The 15,775-nt window shown below is 46.2% G+C and overlaps 1 protein-coding gene and 1 long non-coding RNA gene across 2 annotated transcripts; one reads left to right on the forward strand and one right to left on the reverse strand.

Annotated features, from left to right (window-relative positions):
* Positions 1–8,624: 8,624 nt before the first annotated feature.
* LOC137603573 (uncharacterized) lies at positions 8,625–9,250 on the reverse strand. Its single transcript, XR_011037298.1, has 2 exons — positions 9,111–9,250; positions 8,625–8,879 (listed from the first exon to the last, which is right to left on the reverse strand). It is a non-coding gene; the product is annotated as an uncharacterized lncRNA (long non-coding RNA).
* Positions 9,251–9,784: 534 nt separating this feature from the next.
* Positions 9,785–12,032, forward strand: irf2bp2a (interferon regulatory factor 2 binding protein 2a). Its single transcript, XM_068327159.1, has 2 exons — positions 9,785–10,618; positions 10,912–12,032. Exons 1-2 carry the CDS (start codon positions 9,793–9,795, stop codon positions 11,628–11,630), a joined length of 1,545 nt encoding a protein of 514 aa, XP_068183260.1. The 5' UTR covers positions 9,785–9,792; the 3' UTR covers positions 11,631–12,032.
* The last annotated feature ends 3,743 nt before the right edge of the window (positions 12,033–15,775 follow it).

Consider the following 15,775-nt stretch of genomic DNA (forward strand, 5'->3'; position numbering starts at 1 on the left):
CTCTCTTGTTTCTCATACGACCTTCAAAGACAGGCACGAGGACGAAGGGAGAGGGGGGGGTGTTTTTCTGAAAGCTTTCTGGGTAACAGAATTGACATGTCAGTCATTATTTCCACTATGCGCTGTGTGGCTGCGTCACAGGCCTCTGAGCGTCACGCAACAACCCCACGTCTCACGCGGAGATATCCGGGACTTTACTATGAAGACACCTGAACTGAACACAATCTACTGCTATCAGCTCAAACCACTGCCTCCTGTTTGATGTTATACCAACTGGCACGTATACCCACTGAACAAAAAGAGACTTGTACACCAAACAGGTTAAAAAAGGGGAACTTGTGCTAATGGTTATCCAGAAATATGAGTAACTAGGGAAGTGAAATTGATTTGGTCATCGTATGTCTACGCTTACGAAAAAACAAACAAAGTTTCAACGGATAAAAATAAAAATGTGAATAAATTATACCAGCCTCACATGTTCAGCTTGAAAAAGAAGTGAGCAATTAGAGGTGCAATTCTTTCCCGAAAAGGTGCAAATAAATTTCATGAATACAAGAATCACAGCAAGAGAGCTTTATTCCTCTCTCTCTCTCTGGAACAAAAGTAAGCACAGATCGCCACGTTTTAAAACAAACTCTTTGCAGAATCAGACAGCGCCTGCATGGACGTGGCTTTGTCGAGCGTGTGTGTGTGTGTGATGGTTGACACAGCTCATCACCATGATTGCCTGCTGACAATGCAAAAAAGTGAATCATAGGCTGAATTGGACAATGACTCACACGGCAAACCTTTTTTCTCCCATCAAATCTAAACCCCTTACGGTTTACTCACTTTGTCTTTGTCAACCTCATTCTGCTTTATTCTATACCCCCCCACACACACACACAACCCCCTCCAACCCAACACCCACCAACCAGTATGGCCTGTTTCCTGTTTATGTCAGGCGAGCATCAAGCCAATCAGCTGTGAAGGCTGTGAGCCTCCTCGTCGCTGTTTACTACCCTTTGGCCCGTTTAAAAAAAGACTGAAAGCAAGCTAAGCTTGGTGTGCAGGCTGCTGAGTAAGCAGACACGCAAGGCTTCAATCAGACTCACAACTGACCTATATACTACACATCTCTGCCCCTCCGCTTATGGAAGTGTGCATCTGCCTATGCATTGTCGCTCTCTGAATTGTTCTCACTTTTTAAGTGTTCCTTTGCTTATCACGTCCCTCGCAGTGCTGCAGGATCTGCACGCTGGTGTTTTTTTTTTTCTTTTTCTGCTGCCACTGAGGGCTGGAATGTGCTGGTTTGCAAGTTTTGAAGATAAAGCAACATGAGGCGGCGGCGTGTAAACTTTGGATGAGGTCACAGTCCACCAACACAGCACGCAGCGACATGAAAGAGGACTTTGTTCTGTATTCTCTGTTGGTGGTGTCATACCTTCACTCTGTTTTGCCGCCGCCGGTGAACATTTCAGATTACAAATAATTGCAATAAAACTGCCAGCTATAGTTAACATCTGTCATTACAGTTGGACTTCAGACTGCATTTAAAAAAATGAACGGCCTACGTAGCAGTTTTTTCACAATTCCAGCCGATGCCAGATTTCCCTTTGAGGCCATCGTGTGCTATAAATCTGTAAGACAGGGAGAAAATGTAATCAGGGTTTTACCGGGGCATACGAGTTCACTGCAGACATTACATGAGTACTAATGCCTGATTCAACGCCGGCTCTGGCAAACATGCTTGACATTCAACGTTTACACCCCTCAATGAAAGCTGCTAGTCAGACAGTCTGATAGCTTGGCCTGGAATTAGATACAGGAAGTCATGAGATTTCCAGGTGGCTTGGCTTTCCTCGAACTGTTAAGAAGGGATTTTTCAAAGTGTTGCCAACCCACATTAAAGTGAAGAAACCCTTCTGTAAAGAATGACACCGATGCATTTCTTGTACTTATTGCACGTTACAGTCTAAATCCAAGTAGCAAATACGGATAAAATAAAGACATAAATAAATCAACCTCCTATTAAATTCTGTTACTCCACAGCTGAGACAGGAATAAAATACAGCAGATTGAATATAGAGGAGGAACACTGAGGCAGTTGGACCATTTCTGAGAGAAAAGACGCTCCTGGTTCCAGCATTCGATACACAGAAAAGCATGAATAATGAAAATGCCCTGAACTCCTGCTGAACTTCTGCACCAGGGCTGAGCCAGAGATCATTACATGGCATATGACACACACACACACACACACACACACACACACACACACACACACACACACACACACACACACACACACACACACACACACACACACACACACACACACACACACACACACACACACACACACGCACACACATAACCACGCACACACACCTCTGCAAACCTCCAAACATGCAATCTGTTGTGCAGTATTTTGTCTGCTGTGTGAATCATCACACCGCGCTGCACCTGGCTGCAGTTAGGAGCTCTTTTTCTCTGATAACCCTGACGACCGTTGGAAGGTGGCGGAGGACAAAGTGGAAAGATAAATACAAGCCAACGACCAACCAGTGCCGGTTAAAGCTCCCGCCCTTTTGGCAGCTGAAGTGTGTGCTTCTGAGCGGTTTAATGTTTAATCCTTGCGTCAACAATGTGCATGTGTCACAACAGCATTCCTGTGAGGCTCTCGTCTTGTGACAGAGTGCTTTCATAATGGGCCCTGACCCACAGGCATTGTTTTGTGGCAGGAGGAAAGAGCTTTGTCTCGGTGGAAGATGACTTGCAGCCTGACGGGTTTCATGTCCTTGCATGTTGAGTGTTAATGAGAATGCACAGCACTCTGTTTACCCACATTAAGCCTCTCTCAGCTCTTCCTCCTGTCTGTAAATTGATACCTTTTTCCGGGATCATGGAAGAACTGGATTTTTTCTCTTCACACATTTTGCCTTTAGGGAATGCACATTTTGAACACACAGAAAAAAACTAATTCTGTGCAACAGTCAATGCATGCATTTGAAATCAGCTTGCTGCTCTCCAGGTCAAACACGAGATCAGCCGAACTTGTCGGTCAGTGTGACACCATTTCCGCTTCAAGGCTGTCTGGCTCCTCCCCGGTAATGTGTGGCAACGAAGGGAAGGTGAACTTTATCCCTCTTTGTTGAGACAGAGAGATTTTAAATTATTTACACAGTGCAAGGTCAAGTTACACATCTGTGTGCCTGCTTAACAACGTGGATTCCATCACTTAACAAGGAGGGGGAGAAGTAATCACAACCTTACATATGCTAACAGTCTAAACCTGTCCAAACCTGTATGTCCACTGTGTGAAACAGCCCTCATGTGCACCAGAGTGACATTACCAGCACAAACCGGAATCACACAAATGCCTTCCACCACTCCCAGTTCAGTTTGCCCTTTGGACACAGGTTTTCTGCAAACACATGGGGAAGACAGCTCTCTATCAAATCTAGTCATTAGATTTGACACAACGCTGACGGGTTTGTATCACCTTGTTCTTATCAAACTCCTCCAAGGGCGCCAAACTTTCTCACAGAAACTCCATTGCTGTACGACTTCATCTCATTCGCTTCCCACAGTGTGAACCTGGCGCCTCACCCGAGGCTCGAGGTGGCGCCTCAGACTAAACCGTCCTCCGTCGCTGTGACTGCATGCATGACATGGTCTCTGCCTCAGTTGCAAAACCAGTTTGTCATAGACGTAGTTCAAAGTGAGGTGATGTTAATTTCATAAATAAAGGCTGTCATCACCTTCACTCACTGGACACATCCAATGAAGTGATAACAGCTCCAGGGAAAACACGCTCATTACCTCCACCAAGGACGTAATGTTTTCATCATGTCCTAGCAGTGATGTGCGAAAAAACAGTCAAAATTTCACTCACATGGTCTCCATTTCCCCAGAAGTACAGATAAACAAAGCAAAATTTGTTTCGTACAATAGACAACTTCCTGTTAGCTGACAATGTTATCTTCATCCACATTTTTCATTTTCATGAAGATGACTCTAAAGCACTTCACTGAACGTTCAGTAAGAATCACCAGCTTTCCCTCCGAGGGCAGAAGGGGATATGATGTACGATGTAGGAATTTTGATGGGTGATAATCAGACGAAAAGAGGTCATTACTGACTCCTTGAATTTGATTCTACCTTCTGATAAACTCATTCAAAAATATTTGTTTACGATTCCTCGTCCTGTACTTCGTCAGACTTTCTGGCAGAAATGTCACCATGTTCCAGCTTATGATCGAGAGTAGTCATCGCACCAGACTGGTACGAATAAAAGAGCCAAGCTAAGAAAATAAGATGGGGTGCGATTACACTTTAGACCGACTCCCTGTGAATTCACAGACACGTGGTCGTAGTTGTCAGCGCAGCTCCATTTTCTATTTCAGCTCCTCGCAGTGAGCTGTTTTAGAGACGCCACTTTGAAGTGGATGAGGGAGGCGAGGCATCGTGTGCCCACTGCCCAGACACTGTGGTTTTAAAGGGGCTTTATCACACAGACAGGGGAGACAGCACTCATCTCCTGCCCTCCCGTCTTTCACTGCGGCAGCAGGCAGAATGTGTCAACCAATGCTCCCCAGCTGCTCAGGGGGCCAAGCGTGCAAAACCACAGGCCGATAATGAATGCCACACCATCGTGACAACTTGCACTTTTATGGAAAGGGGAGGAAGGACATCTCTGGCAGGGACACTCTCACATCTGATGAAACATGCTCCATAAAGCAGACAATCAAAGGGAAGGCAGCGAAGCATCTGTGGAATCTTGGACGGGAACCTGGGTTGATTTATGATCACTACCAAAAAAAGGACTGTTTCCCAGTAAATGTGTGTGTAGAGCTTAATTGTGGGAAAAGGAATACCTCTTTCCAAATGTGACCACATGTGTAAATGATGTATTACAGTTTACATTTATTCACGACCTTCTCTACTTTCCTGATCTGGATGAGCCACATGGCAACTATGAACAGTTTTCCCCAACATTCACAGACATGAGGTTTTCCAATTGGGTCACCACGACTATTTTTGTCTCTGCCTCCTCTCGTAACTGTGTAACTCAACATTCTATACATCGTATAAACGGATCCTTGTTCTTCTCTGCTTTCAACACACACTTTACTAGAAACAGGCTACAGCTTTGATCATCCTACACTGGCAACTCTGAAATAAACAAAGATGTTATAAATACGCATGTCAGCTCATATTTCTATGTAGATTCACTGTTGATTTTAATTTTTTCTATCAAAGTAATAAATATGCCCACCTCGAGAATGTTTGATTGTGGCTGAGAGTGAAAAGGTTACGTAACATTAAATTCTCCTTTCCTTTTGGCACGTCAAGAAAAAGAAACCTTTTTAAAATGCAAACACTCACAGACACACACACACACCCGGTGTACATACATATTCAAATAACTGTGTGCAGAACAAATACTTTCATGGTGAAGCTGGATGTATGGAGCCCCTCTGGAGTTTGCTGGAGGATTAATCGAGGCGGAGGAGAAGTCTCGACCAGCTGTGCAGAAACTCGTGCAGCTCTGCTGTTGAGAGTGGCGGTGGATGATGCCATCCTTCTGGGAATTCTCATTGTGTGTTTGTGTGTGAGTGTGTGTGTGTGTGTGTGTGTGTGTGTGTGTGTGTGTGTGTGTGTATGTGTGTGTGCGTGTGTGCATGTGTGTGTGCGTGTGAGAATGCAGCAGAATGACATTTTGAACATTTTCTCTGAGCCTGTCACAAAGCTGGAATGACTGCATGGCTCGGTGACGTAAGCTAAACATGACGACCGCGCGTCAGGCCCGACGCTGCCTTTTAAGGGCAACGAGTAAAAAGCCGTTGGTGCAATCCTCCCAGCAATAGCTGCTTAAGTGGTGATCACCTGAGCACAAACAGAACAATCTGCTGATTTTGCTACGAGAGACCGAGGAAAGTTTGTTTACGTCCATATGTGGTTGTGACTCAAAATATCTGGGGGTTTCCACTGGACAGGAAATCATGCTGTCAGCGAGTGTTGTGTGCAAGCAAAGCATGACACGAGTAAAGTTCACGTCTTTCTCTTCCTGGCTGCCAGAATTAGCCGCACTGCAACGATCGTCTGCTTGAAAAATGGATGTGAAAACGGGGGTGGTTTACATTTTTCTGTGAGGATTATTTCCTCCATGCCCCCCCCCCCATTGGTCCGCCGTTTTTCACCAAGTCGTCTGGTCTGTCCTCTGACAGGCCAGGCAGATTAACGGGATATGTTACCGACTTGTTTTTTTTCTAAACGGTTACACATGTGGCACATCTGGGCCGGAGCCTGACTCATTACTCACTTTTTTTTATGTTCCATTCTCTGCAGCCATGGTAACTGCTGCATGTTTGGCAGAAAGCTTTAGAGGGCAGTGGAAAAAGAGAGAGAGAGCCTAGGGAGGCAGCATAAAGGGAGAGCGAGAGAGAGAGAGCGCAAGGGGAGGGGGCGAGTGAGCTCTCAGTAGTTGGCCTACATCCAGTGTAATCATGCCATGGAGCCGAAATGAGGCCTTTGGCAGCACACCAGGTTTCTGAGAACAAAGATGTGAGCTTCTAATGTTGGCGGTGGGGCCTGCTTGGCATCCTTCGCCATTTCCCAGCAGCCCTTGCCTTGGCCTACCGCCAATCCCCCCCCCCCACCCCCCACACCCACAAGAGGATAGGAATAAAGAGAGAGACTTGTTTTTCACTCGCCTCTTGCTCTGGCCCAATGACATCACCTCTGCAGCCTCCAGCCCCCAGATTCCAGCCGCCCAGCGCATTTTTCCCACTCGCCGACGACCCTCCATTTTATTTGAATTCCACCATTTTATACCAAAATCAAAGAGCATGTCTCAAAAATGCTTTATTTGGACTTTTTTTTTGTTTTAGTTTTTGTTTTCACATTGCGCAATATTTTTCTGCGTCATACAACCAGGATACTGACTGAACCCATTCAGAAAAATCAATACAACAACCAAACTAGTATTTTATTGAAAAAACAAACAAACCACGAAGCAGCTGATATAGCAGATGGATGATTTGACATTATCTTTCAGAGCTCCCAGACTTGTATCTGCTCTCTAATCCTTGCAGTGCTAATAGTAGCTAATATATATAAAGCTCATTAGCTCTTAGTGTGGCCTTCCTGACTCTCCAACCTCTGCCAGTCTGTGTCGCTGCCAATCAGGAGTCAGGTCACTCTGACAGCCGGTTAACTTCACTAATGTGTCCTCACTGTCCTGTTTTAACCCCTGTGCAGCATGTTTAGTTTAATGCTCACCTCAGCAGTTATAGAGGCAGCTAAGAGGTTATATAACAAGACTGTTGTTCTCACGGAGGCGAGAGAAACGAGGGGGGGAACACATCCGTGCTGAGACACAAAACTTCTGAGAGAATTTGTAAAGATTCGCCTCCATGAATAAAAGATGGCCAGTATGAAATTTAACTCAGGAAGCGCTAGAACAAAAATAACGTCATCTCCTCAGGCATGCGTTGCTGTCACACGTTGGGTATTCCCCTGCCTGTCACCTACCTTATTAAGCTACTTCACGTCTCAATTTACAGACCAGTGGAAACAAAAAGCAGCTCAAGACGGCATTATGCCACTCCTCCATCTGGTTAAGTGGCTAGACTCGGCTGAGTCGGCTCTCAGCTGGGTCACACTGTGGTGATTTTACTGTATTCTTGGTTCATATTGCCAATCGGAGCCATCTGTGCTCGTCTGCTTCGCTCTCAGGCCTTTGTCGCCTCTGCTGAGAACAATTCAACGTTTGCTACGAAGCCGCTGTCCTGTTTTTAGACGAACAAATGAACTTATTATCTATTCAGGTCATTTAGGACTTAATCAAATCAGAGTATGCCTCTGTCTGGCATCACAATGTGTCCGTATTTGTTTGCGCAGTAAGTGCGTAAGTAGAAAGCAAAGGGATGAAAGCATCCAACGACTGTTTCCCACCAAAATCAGGGAAAGAATCTGTTTATTTTGCCCCACATAAGTCATTTCCTAACCGCGTCATAAAGCCGAACAACGCTTCCGAGATGTGAGTGAAAGCAGAGACGGTGTTAAAGCAGTCGTTTACAGTGAGGGTAGCAGCGAGCGCACTAAAACCTCATGACGCCTTTTAAATCTTCTGAAGGGAATATTATTGTGCCGCAAGGTTAGGTGTGCTCATTCATGTCGGCAGAGTCACATGGCAGCTGCCCTGCAATTATATGGGATGGATTGTAACAGATTAGCAACACAACTGCCTTATTTAGTTCATGGAAACACTTAAAAGAAAAGCCACAGTGCGTGATCATGGTCACAGGCTGGGAGCCAAACTGCCTGCCGTCCTGTAGATGGGCGAGGCGGATGAAGGTACGTGACTAAACATCTTGCTTCCTCTTTCCAACGTCACGTGGACTTGCACAAACATATCCTGCTTTGTGTCTGTAGGTTACAGACGCATTGCCTCACCCAAAGCCCCAGGCTAAGCTGCAACGAGTTGGAATGAGCCCAGATGAGAGGGAGGAATCTGAACTACTGGGACACTCCTCCGGTTCACACCTACACTTTTACTTCAGGGGATTTTGACTGTTTGTTTGTTTTTTCTGGCATGACCTCTGTAGTCATCAATCATGTGATACCTCTCGGGAAAAACAAATTCTTTCATTTTATTTCCGGACTAAGTGTGATGATTAACTTGCATATTAAAACAACAACAACAACAACATCTTATTCATTCCAGTGTGACAGATCTGGATGGCTGTCCATTCAGTGGAATAAAGTGTGGGCTGAGCTCTGTTCCTGCTGTAACCTTGATCCATTCAAGTTTACAACACACTGGCTGGAAATCCCCACCTCATAACAGAGCTTCCTGGTTACTGGATAGAGGAGGGCAGGAGGAATATTATCTGAAAACAAAAAGTCAGCGCATGTTGAATCCATGCTGGTAGGAAGAGAGAAGATAGAAACATGTGGTCAGGAAAATCTCTTGCATGTCGCTAAAAAGGGTTTTGAATTCAACTTAATTCCTCTGAAATACCAAAAAAATTAAAAAAAAAATTTTTTTTTGAGTGTGTGCCTTAAAAACAAGAACAAAAAAAAGGATCACTAGCTGATTTGTTTTTCTGGGCTCGACCCACCTCATTCATTGCACAGCAGTAGTAGTAGCAGCTCATGGCGTCGAGGCGCTGTGCATTGACAAAAAACAGGCTGCAGACACACAACCTGAACCGGATAACGCTGCGAATTTAGGACAAAGCAGCGACAACTGGAGGAGCTGGTTTCTCTTTTTTTTTTTTTACCCTCTTACAACCAACAGCCGCCTCGATTTCCTTTCAAATTCTCATGCATGCGTGCGTCGACGTCATATTTTCTGCAGGTTTGTTAACAAAAGTAGAGTCTTCCCTTCAGCCAGGCGGCGGCGGCGGCGGCGGCGGCGGCGGAGCTGATCTGGGTGCAGTTTTTGGCGGAGTTTCAAGTGCTTAAATTAAAATATAAAAAGCGGTGAGTGACAGAGGCTGCAGTGGTGGAGGTGCTGCTGGGGGAGAGGGGTATGTCGAAGAAATCAAGTCAATAGAAACTGAAGTGGAAGCAGGCGTGGTGACGTCACTGCTCCACATTGAGCCAGGAGGTGAGAGTCAGTGGAGATAGATAGAGGAGGACGCCGTGGAAAGTACACACCGACATGAACTTCTCCTTCTAAAACTCCAGCGATCAGTGTTTTTCTACCGAGGGAACTTTCTCTTTCTTGGCTTTTTTTGAGTGGACGAACGGAGGACACGAACACACATTTTCTTTTCGGAGGTGTCGACGACGAGCGCTATGTCGTCCGCGGCGGTCGCTGCTTCTTCCAGGAGGCAGTCGTGTTATTTATGCGACCTGCCCCGCATGCCGTGGGCCATGATCTGGGATTTTACCGAGCCTGTCTGCAGGGGATGTGTCAACTACGAAGGAGCAGACCGCATCGAGTTTGTCATCGAGACGGCCCGGCAGCTGAAGCGGGCTCACGGCTTCCAGGAGGGCAGGTCTGCCGGCCAGGGGAAGGCGCAGCTCTCCGGGAAGGAGATCCAGGCGATGAACCACGCGGCGGCGGGAGATCCCGGCTCCCGGCCGCCGCAGCCGCTGGACCGCTACCCGCTCTCCTCCGACCGCCCGCCCCGGCTGGGGCCAGAGTACCAGTCCGGCCGGCAGGCGAACGGCATCCCCGGATTTCCTAAGCCCGACGAGCCGCCGGAGCTGAACCGCCAGAGCCCCAACCCGCGCAGGAATAGCACGGCCCCCCCGAATCTAGTGCCTTTGGTTAACGGGAACATCCCCGCGGTGCACGCCGTCAACGGGAGACCGGGCCAGATGGGGCTTCCCCCCGCGCTGGCTGGCGGTAGCGCCGCCGAGCTGGGGAAGAGACCCGCGTCGGTGTCGAGCTCCGAGCACGATCGGGAGGCGAAGGAGAAGCACCGACAGGACAGCCTGACGCCGGAGAGCTCCGACGGCCACAAAAACAGGGCCGACGCCGACTGGATGAGCAAAGGCAAGACGGTCAGGGACCTGATGGCGCTGCAGAATTTCGACAACAGGTTCAAGAAGGAACATGCGGCCATGCAACAAAGGGTTATGGGGTATGAGCCCAGCGCCACGGCTTCCAAGTCAGGTAACAGAAAAACCCCTTAGGACTCATTTCAAAGATATGGAGTTCTTCTTTTTTTATTTTTAAATATACCATGTGTTCTCTTTATTGACCCACTGTGAGTTTATAATGAATAAATGATGAATTTCTGCAATAGTAAATGTGAAAAATGATTTCCTGATATATATATATTTTGTTTTTCGGCGGTAGCTCTAGTCTGGAACAGGGAACGCATGTCTTTGCCTTCCAACGTGATTGTTGACGCTTGTCTGAGCCCAGCAACTCAACTGCTCTGTTTAACCCTTTCTCTCCACCAGACAGAGGAAAACTACACCGGAACATGAAGAGAAAAGCATCGCCCGAACCAGAGGGAGAGGGGACGGCTGCCAAGCTAAATGGAGAAGGACAGCAGTGGTTACCACCTCCTACCGACGGACTGAAAATGCCCCCAGTTCCCCCGCCAAGCTTCAACTCTCCCCCCTCCACAATATCCCCCCACTCGCGCACCACGCCACCTGAGGCAGCCCAGAACGGCCAGTCCCCCATGGCGGCGCTCATCATGGCAGCAGACAACGCAGGTGGGAACAGCTCCCCGAAGGACGCCAACCAAGTCCACTCCACCACCCGGAGGAACAGCAGCAGCCCCCTGTCGCCGTCCTCCATGAATCAGAGGAGGCTGGCGCAGAGAGATGGATCCGGTGCAGGTACCCCCCATGTGCCAGGCATGGACCAAGTGCACCCTCAAAGCATTCCGGACTCCTCTGTACCTGGCAGCATACCCCTGTGCTGCACGCTGTGCCACGAGCGCCTGGAGGACACGCACTTTGTTCAGTGCCCGTCGGTGCCCTCTCACAAGTTCTGCTTCCCGTGCTCGAGGGAAAGCATAAAGCAGCAAGGAGCCACGGGTGAAGTGTACTGTCCCAGTGGAGAGAAATGTCCCCTGGTTGGCTCAAATGTACCATGGGCTTTCATGCAAGGAGAAATCGCCACCATCCTTGCGGGAGATGTCAAAGTAAAAAAGGAGAGGGACCCTTGATTTTGTTTGAACACTTCTTTGGGGAGGGGAAGCAAAATTATGAGTATAAATATATAAATATCACATACATACCATTCAAACAAACTAACAGACTTGTACATATTGGACCCAAGGGAAGAGTATACTTCGTAAACATGGTTGTATAATTTTTGATTTTTGAATACATTGTGTTTCTATATTTTTGAAGATAAAGGTATGTACTCATTATAATGGACTACGTTCCTCTTTGTTGATGTTTAACAAAATTCTTGATGTACTTCTAGGTCTGGTGGCAGTTCCTGTTTAACGTAGAATGTGACTAATGCTACTCTACGAGCACTTGGCAAAACTGAAATGCTTTTAGCTGTACTTGTATGCACTTGTTTAAAAAATTGCCAAATACAATTTCTGATCTTGTATGAACTGTTTGTCTGAGCTTGCTTCATTTGAGTGATTACGTTACACAGGGCTGTGGACGGGTGCTTAAGTATAGAGGCTTGTTGTGACGGTTAAGGAGACTTGATTCGCGCTGCACAACATAAATAGGCTACTGTTTAGTGCTGCAGGACGGCAGCTTCTCTGCACGCATGCCCCTTTTTCCTCCGTGGTTTGTGGAGAAAAGCTCATAAGGAAAAAAACCCCACACGTTGTCCTGAATTTGCTCCAGTCTGTGCATCACTGTAACTCACTGTAGCATACAGAAATAGGTGCCAAGTCATGTTCAGTCAGCTGGAATCTGTTGAGTCAGTAATGTGAGAAAGTGCATTCTTGTCAACATGATATCGTGTGAGCGAGTTGTGTAACCCCAAATTAGGAGATTTGGCCAAATGAACATCCAAGAAAAAATATTTTGTCTTCCAGCCTGTGTGGAGATTTTGTCTGAATCTAAAGGCGTCATTTTTTAGACAATAGTGTGCATTTCAAACACCAACAAAGTGAACAAATCGCAAATTATCAATAAAGTCAGCATTTCAAACTACGTCCTTACTTTCACTTTTACCATTTTGTGTGGTGCATTGTATGGCATACTTCCTCTGATACTGCCACATGCTTCCACGTGCTACGTCACAGCTTTCTGCCTCGGTATGCATTGTGTGCTCCTCCAGTGAGCAATAACGCTGCTGCTCCCATGCATACCAGCCTCGGTCTCCAGGCCCTCAGATGCAAATGCCATTATTGCAGATTCATGGCGGCACAGCCACAAAACCGGCTACTATGCCAACTATGGCCGTCAGACTCCTCTCTGCAAAGCAAAAGGGCATCTTATGGGATTATTAAAAGTCAGGCTGCGGTTACTATGTCTATACCAGACGAGCCATCTTGGGCCTGGTCTTGCTTTCTCAGACAAAGAGAGGTCACTCCCTTGTAGCTGACGCTGCATCGAGCGGACACTGACATGAGGATTAATGCGTAGCAGCGAGAAGGACCTGGCGTAGGAGGTGTTTACGTTATTTGAGGCATAATCTGCTTCCTGCTCATGTTTTGTCAAGCTGTCGGCGAGGCCCCTAAAAGAACAGATTGTTTATTTGGTAGTAAAAACGTGCACAGACGGCTTTAATGTTGCTTAATTGTGCTTTGGTTCACTTGGTGAATCTGTTCATCGACTGGGGATTTATTGACTGCACTGACGAACATGCTTTAAATGTATTTTGGTAAGCAAAGTCTTAACAGGGATTAACTGCTCTTTCATAAATTGTGTTTTCCCGATCAACTGATTGATTCTTAATGTTGAATGCAAATATAGCCTTTGCACCCTGATGCTCAGCCAACTAAGAAGTGCGTAGATAATCATTCTCCCGTAATTTCGACCACTAAAGCGGCGGCCTTGGACAGCTTTTAGTGTCATTTGACACCGAATAGCTTTTGACCGGTAGAAACCTGTTTTTCATGGCTACACAATTTGAAGACAGCTGATTGCTTGTAGCCCTTTTCAATTCTTTGGAAAGCTATCTTATAAGATAGACTCTAAACCCAGCGTGAAGTATGATGCAATGAGGCACAAAAGAACATCTCACTCTCTCACACACACAAGATTTATTGCAGCAGAGCCAATACCTGTTTGTTCAGTGCTGACTAAAATAGCCTGTACCGCATATAATCATAATGTGTCCCTGGAAGAGGCTCTGTCATAACACACTGCTGTGGCGTTGCATAGTTACCAGTGAATCGGTTCACAACAGATACTCCAGTGCAGCCGGTGGATTCAAATGCAGCAGGGGAACATAATGGAGGATTCAAGTAAACAACAGCACACAAAGACAGGGTTACGCAGAGTTGATGGCGTGGAGCGCCGCTCTAGTTTTTATGATTATACTTTTTCTGTTTATACCTCTACTCCAGTGAAACATCTCTGTTTTCAGTATAATCATGCAGGAGCCATTTGTGGTTAATGACTCACAGGCCGTCGTTGTGTTTACTTATAAGAACCATCAGGGATTTTTTTTAATGTTTAAACCCTTCCTTCTGAGATGATCATTGTTTAACTTGGATGTGCTCTCACCTGAAAAACCTTTCATGCCAAAACGAGTAAGACACGTCATCTGAGACTGAGCAAGGCGAGGTCCAGATGAAACCCACATCTCCTCGGGCAAAGTTTAATTAGATTCCTCCTCCTTCCGCCGCTTTATGACAGCAGCTTTTTTTTTCTGAAGCTAAACTACAGGTTGGCTTGCGGTCATGTCGCTGGCAAACACACATTCTTTTGTCAGGCTGCTGCAACACACAGTCAAATCAATGCTCATAATATCCTTCTTTGGCTGTCTGATTGATTTACTTGACACAGCCTTGCTAATCAAGCTAAGTAAAAGGCGACAGCAGACAGGTCGAGAGAGAGCGCTGCCTCTTTGCCTCTCCTATAATGGTTGACTAACCTGTAGGTCGTACGCGAGGTTACAAACAGTTGTAGCTGTGATAGTAGAGACGTATCTGGGCTGCTCAGAGTTCATATCTGTTGTCTTTGAATCACGCAGTGTGTGGTTTTTTTTCTTGCACTTCCCTGATCAGATAAGCATGTGTTGCATGTATCTGGTACAAATATGCACAACCAACACTGATAAACTGGAGAATTTAGCTTAGTAGTTTATAATAAAAAAAAAAACATTAGAGGACCAGAGCATGATAAGTTCAAATACACAAGAATTTATTTCACAATAAAATGTTAAACCTGGTCTAGTGGGGCAGACGGAGGGAGGGCAGGCTCGTGTGGGAGACCATGAAGCGTTCAATCCAGCCAGCTGTTTCACTAATGAATCTATGTTTAGCGCAATAAATCAAAAAGCATACTCGTGCTGCTGTAATCCCCTGAAAGGGAGCAGAGACAGCGGTGTGCCAAAAGGAGAATCTGGTCCACATTTCTCTGCTCCCAGTATAACTGATCCGCTTGGTTAATTTTAGACCTGTCAGGGAAAACAAGGTCGCAGCAAATGTTGTATCGAGGACACGCTCAGATGTGCCTCTTTTCTTTTCATCAATCAAAGTCTCCCTTTGGAGTTGGACTCGGCTCCTGCGAGACTAGTAATGACGGTTTCTCTTCTCAGTAACTGGGGAGAAGCTGGAGCTCCAACCAGCAATTAGGAGGAGCACGGCTGAAACTGCGGGATGTGTAAAATTTCCCTTCTCATTCTTGGCTCTGTCTATAGAGGAGGGTTACACATCTGACTTCTCGGGCCTGTTTACCAGGAAGTGCTGGAAAGTTGAGATGATTACCGTCCTCACTGCCAAACTTGTGTTCTCTCAGACTGATACGAGACCACGTCGGTGCAGAAGTCCTCTGAAGGGTTTGATGTTTTTTCTGTGCTGGAGTTCAGTGAGTTTGAGGTTTGCTGTATTATATGGCGGTTTAAACAGACGTTTTCCACGTTGAGCATCAGCCAGAAGCAAAGAGTGCCATAGGTCACACAAGCAAAACGCATATTTTTAGGCCTTTAAGATATTTTTCCGTCTCTTTCCCCCATTCGTCCTTTTTGTGCTTCAGCATTTCATTACTCATGCTGTCATCATTCTATGTGAACCCAATTTTCCATTTTTTTCTCGCCATCTAAGATTCATTTCTGACTTTTTTTCCTCCATCCTTCCTTTTGTCTCTGACTGGCAGTTACACTCACACTCTCTATTCCTATATTCCTCCTCTCTGCTTTGGCGTTGCGGTGAATCAAGTCTGTGAAATG

The sequence above is a fragment of the Antennarius striatus genome, chromosome 11 (genome assembly GCF_040054535.1).
Source record: "Antennarius striatus isolate MH-2024 chromosome 11, ASM4005453v1, whole genome shotgun sequence".
In the NCBI taxonomy this organism is placed as follows: Eukaryota; Metazoa; Chordata; class Actinopteri; order Lophiiformes; family Antennariidae; genus Antennarius; species Antennarius striatus.